This window comes from Diabrotica undecimpunctata, unplaced genomic scaffold (assembly GCF_040954645.1).
Source record: "Diabrotica undecimpunctata isolate CICGRU unplaced genomic scaffold, icDiaUnde3 ctg00001315.1, whole genome shotgun sequence".
Lineage (NCBI taxonomy): Eukaryota > Metazoa > Arthropoda > Insecta > Coleoptera > Chrysomelidae > Diabrotica > Diabrotica undecimpunctata.
The window spans coordinates 26,011-38,640 of NW_027312151.1; the positions used below are offsets into that span (position 1 = coordinate 26,011).

Consider the following 12,630-nt stretch of genomic DNA (forward strand, 5'->3'; position numbering starts at 1 on the left):
TGATATTTTATAAATATTTACGTATTTTTCTTATTACAGTGTCTTGAAAAAGGAATAAAACCATTCCGAAAGCTAGACAAAAACTCAAAAGAGCGTTTCATTAACATCCCGGCCAATTTTCTGACTGCAACCCTAATAAACTGAGTTGTTTGTTTATATCGACAGTCACTAATATCCAGTATTTCTTGTATATATATATATATATATATATATATATATATATATATATATATATATATATATAATATATATTTATATATATTATATATTTATATATTTATATATATATATATATATATATATATATATATATATATATATATATATATATATATATATATATATATATATACATCATACTATCATTTTCGCATCGATACATTATGCTTTTACCATCAATTTAGCATCGTCTTGCAAAGTAGCATCTGTATATCGACGCTACTTTACAAGACCTTAATAACTTTTTTCCTGTACTTGTTACAAGAATTTTAACCATCTCATTGATTAGAGTGTTGATACCGTGTTGATATTTTAAAATATCCGCTTTCTCTTTTTATCCCTTACTGAGTTATACAAGTTTATTCCAGAAAATGTTTGAGTCTAAAATGATGGTACAGTGAAAATATTATATATATTTAGTTCAGGGTTTTACCGTTTACCTCGCTGCCATTATATACATGAAAATGTATATCCCACTTTCATTATCAATCATTTTAGCATCAGAAATTTGGCATCGCTGTTGAATATAATATTACCCACAATAAAATAGTAAATTTAAGAATATATATATATATATATATATATATATATATATATATATATATATATATATATATATATATATATATATATATATATATATATATATATATATTCTTTTCATCCACAAATCATTCTGGCATCATGGTTGGTTAAAAGTAACGGGATATGATATATTGCAACTACCTATGGTATCTTCGCTCCAATTGGTCCAGTCGCGACGTACAGCCCCTCAAATGATAGGATTTAACCAATAAAATACAATAAGACAGAAAAATCAAATATAGCAGCATGTCAAAAAGGCCTTAATTATATATCTTCGTTTCTATAAGTCCAATCGTGACGTACCGTACAGGATTTAACGAATTGAAAACAATGAAATAAAAAAATTAAATACAGCAACATGTCAAAAGGGCCGTAGTCACGTATCTTCGGTCCTATTAGTCCAATCGTGACGTATAGTACCTCTAATGATAGGATTTAACATAGAGAATACAATGGGATACAAAAATCAAATACAGAACAATGTCAAAAGGGCCTTAGTTGTGTATCTTTAGTTCTACTAGTCCAATCATGACGTACAGTACCTCAAATGAAAGGATTTAACAAATAAAATACAATGAGGTATAAAAATTAAATAAAGTAGCATGTCAGAATGGCCTTAGTTATGTATCTTCGGTCCTATTAGTCCAATCGTGACGTACGATACCTCAAATGATAGAATTTAACTAATAGAATACAATGAGATAGAAATCAAATACAGCAAAATATTAAAAGGGTCTTAGTTACGTATCTTCGTTTTTATTAGCCCAATCGTGACGTACAGTACCTCAAATGATAGGATTTAACCAATCGAATACAATAAGATAGAAAAATAAAATACATCAGCTTATCAAAAAAGCCTTAGTTATGTATCTGCGGTCCTATTAGTCCAATCGTGACGTACAGTACCTCAAATGGTAACATTTAACCAATAGAATACTACGACGTAGAAATCAAATACATCAACACGGCAAAAGGACCTTAGGTATATATCTTTGCTCCTATATATGTTATGTCAAAAGAGCCTTAGTTGCGTATCTCGGGTCCTATAGGTCTAATCAGGATATATGGAGCCTAAAATGATAGGATTTAACGAAGATAATACGATAGTGGAGAGAAATTCAACATGGCTGCATCTAATAACACCTTAAACTGGCAGCAATAAAACGAATTTACGCACAGAGGTATGTGGCATATTACGTGACAGGATTTAGCGAATACCATACGATTACGTCATACATCTCTTTGCATACGTCCACTTTTAGTTAACTACTTAGTATGTATTCAGTACTTAGCTTTACGGTGTTGAGGCATGGACTCTTAAACAAAAGAATGTTACAAATCTTGAAAGCTTTGAGATGTGGTGCTACTGCCGTATACTAAAAATAAGTTGAGTGGATAAAATTACAAATGAAGGGGTAATACGTAGAATACATAACGATCCAGAAGTTATACTGAATATAAAAAAGAGAAAACTTAAACACTTTGGCCACCTGATGAGTTAGTGATGAGTGAATTATTCAAAAGAGCAGTAAATAAAATTAGAATCGCCCTAATGATATCCAATCTCCGATAGGAGAGGCACTCAAAGAAGAAAATATGAAAGACTCGAAAAATCTCCAACGTTCACTGTTAAACATATTCCTCCCGTTCACTGCACACATTTACTGCTCCTTGGCGCTGTGACGAGAATGAGATAGGATTTAACAAATAAAATGACAGAAAACTAAACAAGACAGTGTGTCAAACGTGGAATGCGTCGTAGAACGTGAAATAGCGTCAAATTATATGATGGCCATAGACGTTTCTTTAATAGCCAGCAAACGACTCGCTTTGTAAAGTTACATAGGCGGGATCTGTGCGAGAAAAAGTCGATCATTCGTTTTATAATCCAAAGGGGACCATAAAATATTCAACGTTAAAATGTGACAAAATGTAACGTTATGACAAATCTTTTTTCTCCCGCACGGGTGCATGCCTGTGTACCTATGCAAGGGAAGTCGTGCATAACCTTTAAGTTGATCGTAATACATAACTGCAACAACAAGTATGTTGACGGTTTGGGTTAGTATATACAGTGCATTCCGTACGTTTTTTAAACATGATTAGGAAATTGTTGACTGGAGGCTATTAAAGAAGTTCTTAAAATTTTTGCGGGTCACCCCCTTTTCTGTAAATGGAGTGAATATTGTTATCCGTTTAATTTTTTCCCCAGTTGAATAATTCCTGCTGGTATTTGGTCTAAGCTTACTTCTTTTTCCCATTTAAGCTGTTTCATAGCTAATTCTACTTCCTCTTTATAGTACCCTGTTCACCTGGGAATTTCGGACTATTTCATCTCTTATAACATAAAACAGTTGTTTCAGATATCTTACGCGCTATCTCAGAGTTTATGCATGAATATGCTGCCGTTTTTATCTTTTACTATTTTATATGGAGCTACACGATTAACAATTCCAAATCAAGAAAACACAAGTAACACTCCGAATTATATTATACAACTAATAGTCGAAAAATGAAGAGCAAGAGTTAGATGACCAAGAAGCCGAAATCTTGATGACGAACACAAATATAATCGACTAATTAGACAATTAAGATCAGCGCTACATGACGCACGCAATGCCACATTTGAACACTACATTAGTACATTGTTTAAAGAAGATCATTCAGTATGGATACCAACAAAAACACTTAAAGAGACCTGAACAACACAACCCACAAATTAAGAAAGATGACGTTAGTTGAGGAAGATCAGACCAGGAAAAAATGTCAACATTTTCAGAATACCAGATAATAATAATCAAGCAATAGAACACTGAAAACTTTTGTTTTTAACTGTACGCCCGTCGTGAATGACATACCATTTTTTAAATATCACTTAATATTGCACTTTTTTAGTGTATTTATTTAATGTTTCAAGATAATTCTTTTAGGAATATATTTATTTATAACATACGGTCTTATGGTCTTATTACGGCTTTCAGATTATACGACATAAATGTATCTTGTACCGCACTGCTAATTAAGAATTATGTTTGTAATGCGATAAGAGGTCCGGATATACGAGACACCAGTGACTCATGCCGCACTGATAAAAATCCGACAGGAATCTGCATTTCTATAAAAAAAATAGATTAATTTGTTTTGTGTATTAATTTAGTTTAGGTCGAACAAGAGTTGCAGTAAAAGATTTTTCTAAATATAGAGTGTAAACCATATTTCCAATGCTTTATGAAAGAGAACCAGTTTATAATATTCTGGACGACGTAATAACACCTTATTTTAGAATATTGGTCGATGAATTGAAATCATTGTTCAAGAAACGAATTATTCATGTGCAGATGTTTTACTCTAAAAACATGTAAAACTAAAATCTCGATTAAAAAAGTTGCAACCAGTTACTCTCGATGAAATTTAACCCCATTATTGATTTTACGAGTGATACAATGGGTCGACAAAAGACCAGTTTTAATCCTTGCAACATTTAAACATAATAGTTGTATCTTGGTTTAATCAAATAAAAAGAAAAATTATACACAAGTACTAAAACCACAAATTATTCTCGATTATAACTTGGTAAAAAAGAGTGTTGATTTTATTGATCAAGTGGCTTCTTACCAAAGCCCAATACGCAAAATTCTGAAGTGGTACCGGAAAGTTGCAATGGAATTAATATTTAATACCGCAGTAGTCAATGCTTAGTTGCTAAATAATAGAAAACGTAAAAAAAGCGACAACCTATCCTTGAGTTCAGACTGGAGTTCGCGAAGGCATTTACAAATAAAGAAATGTTGTAACCCTCATGACCAGTTACACCCAAAAATACCATCTAAGGCAAAGCGATGTAGATAATACAAAGAGAAGAAAGTGTACAAGATGTTACAAAGTTTTAAGAAGAAGCATGACTAGTAGAAAGGCCGATAGAAAAGTTAAAAAAGTTAAATTTTACTTATACAGGAACTACTATTGAGTAAAAACGTATTGTGGCTCAAGTGGCCTTATAGTATTGGAAGTCGTAAGTTGATAGTTTCCAGTAGAACGTTTTTATTGTTAATTACCTCCGTAAAAGTGAGTTATAGTATTTATAAAGAAATGGATGTAAATAATATGCCTTCGACATCTAAAAAAGGTAGATGTGAACATAAACGTAGATTGACCACTGCTGAATTACAATCATTGTTAGAAGCATCGGGCGAGGACGATGTGGATTAAATGAATGGTGGAAGTGACTGACAAAATACTTGCACAAAGTCGTTTAGAAAAATCGAGGATTGCGTTTTGGAAAGAGACAACACAAATAGAATTTAAGACTTTTCTCGAGCTTATGTTCCATATGGGGACAATTAAAATGAACCGTCTGAATGACTACTGGAAAAGTATAGGTAACTATAATAGTGTTGACTTGACTAGACAATTGTTCATAGCCCATATGAAGAAATAACCGAATCCTCACTTGTCAAAGAAACTAAAAAAACGTTAAGTGGTCTAAAAACTAAAAAGTCCCCTATTCAAATTGGTTTTTAATAAAAAATTTAATAATATGTTAAAAGTTTTTTTAATATACCCTAAAACTGAAAGCGCAAAGAATCGATTGCAAGTTACAAAATACTTATATTCATACGAGTTTGGACAAGTCAAGTTGTTTAAATAATTGCTTTCTGTGATAAACAAATTGAATAAATTGTAAAATATTTTTTGATCTGCTTGATATTTAGCACACTTTAATAACTCATCAATTGCCATGATTTCAAGTAGCTATATTATCTGTCGTTAGTCACAAAACAAAGTTATTAACATTATTTATAAATTACTACAAACATATAATATCTTAGAGTTTATAGTTTTTTGGAATTATCTCAATTATTTATGTATTTAAATTTGGTATTTCTCTACATAGAAAACTTTTTATGGTCTACAACTTTTATTTAAATTATTTTTCTTTAGAATGTATACAAAACGTTTTATAAACAAAATTTTTTGTTTTGCCCTTTAAGATTGTTTAAGAAAACAAAGCAAAATCAACTATACGTCTTTACGAATTTTTCGTCGGCTACCCCTCATACTATTTAGAATTTAAATTTCTGTAAGATTTTTTAAAACTATTTAGCGAGGTTCCGTTAACTACTTTCTTATGGCATGGTCAAAGTCAAATATTATTTTTTTATGTGATTATGCCACAATTATTGGTCGATATAGAGATGAAAATTACATTTTTAATTAACTAATATTTAACGATACGATTTCCAATATTTAACCTTGTTTATTGTACAAATTATGTAAAAATGCGCGCTATCTCAGAGTACATTTTGTACAAAAAACGTTTTTTGAGAAAGATTTCCTGAATTGAAATCAAAATGTTAAACATTAAATAATTAAAAATGTGATTCTCATCCCAATCACAACCAATATTTTTGACCTAATCCCATAAAAATCTAATATTTATCTTAAACTATTCACTGATAGCTTCAATTAAACAGCTTGGAAATTGAAATATGTAAAATATTCCTCTACACAACTCTCTGGGAAAAAATATCTAAATTGAATAAATATATCAACTGAACGTTGATATAAAAAAACTAGTTGGTTGACCCCAGCCGGTCGGCAGGTAGTTTCAATGTCTTCATTTGAACTTGACCCAAAACCGATCGATATTTTTATGTTTTCAAATATTATTTAAGTATTAACACTGGCAACATCTATTGGCTTTAAAATGATACCAAATACAGTAATTTTACCTCCCAATGTTAAAATGATGGTTTGATGTAAAAAGTTTAATTTATAAAAAAATCGGATTATTGAAAAACCGACAACGGTGTCAAGCCTACAAAGGTGCACTAAACAAACATACACGACTTATAAATAGAAAATGATAGCATTTCTTGGTGATGCTAAATGACTGCAACGTGAAAAGAGCTTAAAACGATAGTGGGATGTATATATATATATATATATATATATATATATATATATATATATATATATATATATATATATATATATATTATATAATACATACAATATAAAAATATAAATATGCATTCTAAAATTAGCACTCTGCAAGTATTAAAGTACGCTCATTGTATAGAAGTTGATAGCAAAATATGATAAACAATGTATTTCATTTATTCTACGTATACCGGAGAGAAGGTCTCTTAGTTGAATCTGGGGTAGAAAAGATATTGTTATTTCTACCACATAGCTGAAATCGTAGCTGTTAGGGAAAACTCATTATAACTTTTATGATTTTTATTTGGAATATTATCAGGAAAGAACATTAATGTAAGACAGTTGTTAGTTAGAAAATTAGTTGCAAATGGATGATATCAAAATGTAGAAATACGAAAATGTAAGTGGAGTTAAACGTATGTATATGTATATATATATATATATATATATATATATATATATATATATATATATATACTAGCTGACCCGGCCACGCGTTGCTGTGGCTAAAGTTTTTGTTATATTACATTATAGTAAACAATCTAAGAGGAACAATAAGAGAACATCAGTCACGGAGTCCACTATGCTTTTTCTCACAGATGGTATTTGTAAAAAAATATGGTGATCTTCTTATTTGACTTTCTACTACTATAACCCTTTAGTACAATAAAATTATTTACGAACAAAGACGAAAATGTTGATGTTGGTATACAAATTTACTGGATTGAGATTTGAAGGGGAAGTACGTTGAACACAATTAATTAAAATGTTCTTACACTTGATATTAAGCAGAAATCAATAGGTACAAAATAAAAATTTATCAGATTTATTATTTCCATTTAATTTTATAACAAATATAAGTATATTACAGTATAATACAGTAAATAACATGTGACGCTTAAACTCATGAATGAGGTAGGCAAGGCAGACAGTCTTAAACTTTTAAACATTAATATCTATTTTTTTGAATTATAAATACTTTCAATTTTAATTTAATTTAACACCAATCGGTGCACAATGTTTTTGGTTAACCTGTCTTTAGCTAACACAAATAGATTCGACGGTTTCCCAACACGTGAACACGCAACATATAGTTGCCCATAAGAAAAACATGGATTTTCCAAATCTAAACCACAAATGGACATTGTTTCACCTTGAGATTTATTTATAGACATGGCGAAAGCTAAACGAATTGGAAACTGTAGCCTTTTGAAGGATATGGTAGAATCTGATAGTATCATCGGAATATGTGGCAGCAGGACCACTTTTCCTTTAAACTTCCCAGCCAAAATGGTTGCTTCAAGAATGTTTCCGGTGATCTTTTTGATGACCAAACGCGTACCGTTACATAATGGAGGTGGATTCAAATTACGGAGGAGAATAATAGGGGAACCAATCTTTAATCGAAGATTATGTGGTGGCATTCCAGGGATATCTAATGAATTTAAAAATTCAATCGGAAAATTTATACTTTCATTTTCATCAACAACAGTATCGATTGATTTAAAAAACATCAGATCACGTGGTAACAACTGTTGTATCTGGAAGTTAATTTCGTCAACATCAACGTTTTTGGCTGCCAAAATCGCCCGTTGACTAAGCTCATGATTCAAATAATTATTCTGTATATCCGGGAAAATACTCCGAATCAATTCATTTTTATCCTAAACAATAGTGCAAAAATTGTCTGGTAGTTTAATGCATTGCGTATTTGGTTGCAGTTCTATTTTACCGTTCCCAATATCTAGTAGTTGTTCGGAAAATATTTGTGCTGATGGATCATTTTGCAATTGTACTCGCATATTTATGGTCAATCGAAGTGTTTCAACACTTCGCCATAAGAATGATTATTTCAAACATGCATTAATTTAATCCGCGAAAGTAGAGCGAGTTATAACCGGTAAGGTCTGCCGGAAGTCACCAGACAAAAGTAAGATAGCACCACCGAAAAGTTTATTATTGCTGTTTAAATCTTGCATAGTTCTGTTTAATGCTTCAAGTGAATATTTGTGTGCCATTGTGCACTCATCCCAAATTATTATAGAACTCTTCCGCAATGCTGCAGCTATTCCATTATTCTTTTTGATGTTACACATTGCATCTGGTTTATTACGAACGTCCAATGGCAGCTTGAATGTTGAATGTGCTGTTCGCCCACCATCCAGTAAAGTAGCCGCAATGCCTGACGATGCTACTGCTAATGCGATTTTTTGTTGCGACCGTATTTTGGCAAGAATCAACGATATTAAAAATGTCTTACCGGTTCCACCGGGTGCATCCAAGAAAAAAAAACCGCCTTGTTCAGCAGCAACAGCCAGCATAATCCGATCATAAATAATTTTTTGTTCTGCTGTCAGTAATGGTTCACTGTTCACGATAATTGTTGCTAAACTTCCATGGTCATATTGATTTTCTCGTTGTAAATCGGTATTGACTAAGTCGGTGGCTAGACGATTAGGTGATGGCATACCATAATGATTAAGTGGTAAATTTGAAATAAGAACACATAAATCCTCGATCAAGACCAATGCTTCATTGTACATCTCTGGTGTATAATCTATGTTTTGGCATTGATTTGTTTGTCTAATTCGGTGCAAGATGTCTTCTGTCATACATTTTTTATATTTTTCCCACAAAGTTTGGGCTTGCGAGGGATAACATGTCGTCAAAATAATTGCAAACAACTGACGAATGTTATTCGGTGTTGATGTCAACGCAGCATCAGCAAGCGTTAAGTCCCAATGGTTATCGTCTTCTAGCAATTGCAGTTCACGACATGCATCCTGGTATGTATTGAATACTCGACCATTAACTGTTCGTAAAAATTCAAAAGACGTTGGTCCGGGAACATTCACCAATAACAAACATAAATAGAAGCACTCACGTTGCTTTGGATGTACCGTGTAAAGTCTCCCCAATGTCTTAGCTTTGAATATGCCTGTAATGGAAGGATGTGGTTTTCCTTGTTTCCGTGGCTCTCATTTTTTACTGGATTTGTTCCATGTGAAATAACGTGGAACATCACCAAATACCAATGTCATCGCGAATTGGCCAAAAACATCAGGTTTTTGACACAATGTAAAAAATTCAGTTAGAGTCGTTTTCGGAGCTTCGAACGCTCTTTGGAGAACATTTTCTTCAGTAAAGTATACACGTTGACCGTTTTCAAGATGTATTGCCAGATGTTGGACAGCACGATCTCTTTCATGGATGGGAAAGCTGAGAATATGCCAAATAGCTTCATTGCTGCTAATGTATCTGCCCATTTGGTATCGTGCTATTTTATCATTTTTATTTATGTTTTGTACTTCAAATATGGTCAAATCACTGCCTTTGTTTACATATTTACAAATATACTTAATTGATTTAACAGAACTGCAAAGCCCAACATTGATATAACCTTTGTAAGTTTTTGAAAGTAGTGGTGAGTATGGTACCACCCACTGATTATTAAACTCAACTTGATTTGGAAAGTTCGGCAGTCGCATTGTAAATGTGTGGCCACCATTCTCAGTACTTCTGCGGCGATACATTGGATAACCATCAATATCCGTGATCGTGTCATTCGTATGCGGCTTTGGGAAGTTTTTTTTACATTTTCCATTTTCCATGCACGGTGACGTCATGTTGAAAGCTCCGCATGGCCCATGGATCATGTGTTTGGTGACAATATCAAATAATTCTTGATCAATTAATGGGTCTGGAATTTCGGCTGAAATTATTTGATCGATTTCTTCAGGACGGATTCTATCTTTAAGACAAACCAAAATGTGGGCATGAGGCAAACCTCGCTTTTGCCACTCTATCGTATACAGCTAACAACGTGTGATACCAAAAATTGAATATTTAACAATAAAATACATGTGAATGTAATAAATAAATCCGGTTGGCCGTAATGACGTACGTAAGTCATCGTATCTTGTATGTATTCCTGCATGTTCCGTGGACTGCCGATGTAGCTTGAAGGTAAAATGAAAGCATTACCGATGTCATTGGGATTTAAATTTCCATCGATGTTTCCAGCAACAGCATCTCGTAAGTGAATATATTCTTCCGATCGTAGTTTTGCCTGGTTGAATCGAAGGAATCGCAAGCGTTCGCTTTCGACCTTAGCATAAATATCAACAATGTATTAATGGAACAGTTGACGATATCGAAGGATATAATTGTCTTGATGTTGCCTAACCATTATTCGGTGTGCGTAGTATTTCATTGAGCTAACTTTATTATTTCTGTAATCACCTAAAAAAATAAAAAATAAAATGCAATACGAAATTAAAATCTATACATACAGTAAGAAAGTAAATACATAATTGTCAAATTTACCAGTATTTGGATCATACTGTTTGATATTAAGGTGATATTCATCTTGTCCTTGCCAAAATATCAATGGATATTGTAGTGCGTCATATGAACGGTGTAGATCCGAAATTGTACTGACAGTGTTGTCTCGCCGTGTAATTTTTATAGATCTTTTGTCAACTGGATCACCAACCATGATAACAGCAACCTCATCAACAGTTGGAGCGTTGAATCTACCAGCATGTTCACCTAATGGTACTTTTTCGGCTTTTATGACGATTTGATAATTGTCATTTTGCAGTCGTGGCGAAACTCTTTTGATCAATTGAATTAGTTGATTGTGATCTTCTAAAAAATTTTCCAATAATATCACAATTGCTCTTTCCTCTGCTTGTTCAATAAAATTATACAGGCACCGAGTCGTCACGCGCTCTTCACAATCGCCCATAAAATAAATTTGAAGACATTTCGGATTGTTATCAGGCATTGGCATCAGTGATCGGATTTTATGGTACACCTGGCCTTGAATTTTGAATGTAGTTTCAAAATTACGTCCATCGGATGCACGATCGCAAATTTTAGTTGCCCCAAATGACGTCATTTGGAAGCAAGAATTAAATTTGCGTATCTTACGCAAAAATAATTTGGAATCATCTGAATTGCCAGTAAGAAGGGATAATAAAGGCTCCGGCGGAGCGGGTATAGGTGACAGCACAACTTTTCCTGATGCGCAGCACATGCCGGCTGCTTCATTCCGAAATTTCAATGCCTGACAATATTGACATACTTTATCCATTCCACCGATAGCAATTTTTGAATGCGCTGAGTAGTTAATTTCTGGTGCATATTCAAAGGCAAGCCGAACGAATGATGCACGTGTTAATGAGCGGCTGATCCGTTGCCTTTGTCGATCTAGTACTCGTACTGTAGCTATGTTTCGTTCTCGTGCCGCTCTTGTTCTGGTAATATTCTGTTGCAGACGTTCGTCACGCTGTTCTTGAGATTCTTGTGCACGACTTTCTGCAGTCCTGATTCTTTGAGCTGCATTTCTTGTTTCGATTTGTTCTGGTAATTGCTGAGCTGCTCGCGTTGTTGAGGTTAGATTTTTTCGGTGGCATTTGACTGAAAATAATAATTTAATCGTTTAAATATGAGAAAAGAAAAATTGAAAATCATTCTAATTAACTTTTATAATTATGTGATAATACTGACATGTACATATTTAAATTATAGATTTTAAATAATAATTTCAATAAGAATTGACATACTAATTTAATCGTTTAAATGTAAGAAAAAAAATCTGAAAAACTTGTTATCATAGCACATTGAAATAATAAGTGCTAAATATTTTTTAATAGAGGTTAAATAAAAACAATAAAAAAAATATTTGTACAACTATTGAAAAAGTGTAGGAAATTGTGTATCATTTTTGCATTGACATTTTAATTAAATTTTATAATTATGTGATAATACTTACATACATATATTCAAATTAAATTATAAAGTTTTGATCAATGAAGCACAAATAAGTAAAAAACAGGATTAATTTCACTGTGTTATCTTCACTCTGAGATAGCGCGT

General features: G+C 32.5%; 1 protein-coding gene across 1 annotated transcript; it reads right to left on the reverse strand.

The window, feature by feature from the left end:
- Positions 1-8,615: 8,615 nt before the first annotated feature.
- LOC140431537 (uncharacterized) lies at positions 8,616-12,171 on the reverse strand (the record flags this gene model as incomplete). Its single annotated transcript, XM_072519440.1, has 5 exons — positions 8,616-9,530; positions 9,780-10,562; positions 10,652-10,855; positions 10,934-10,989; positions 11,074-12,171. Coding segments are annotated over 5 exons (3,056 nt in total), but the record flags the coding sequence as incomplete, so codon positions are not given.
- Positions 12,172-12,630: the final 459 nt, after the last annotated feature.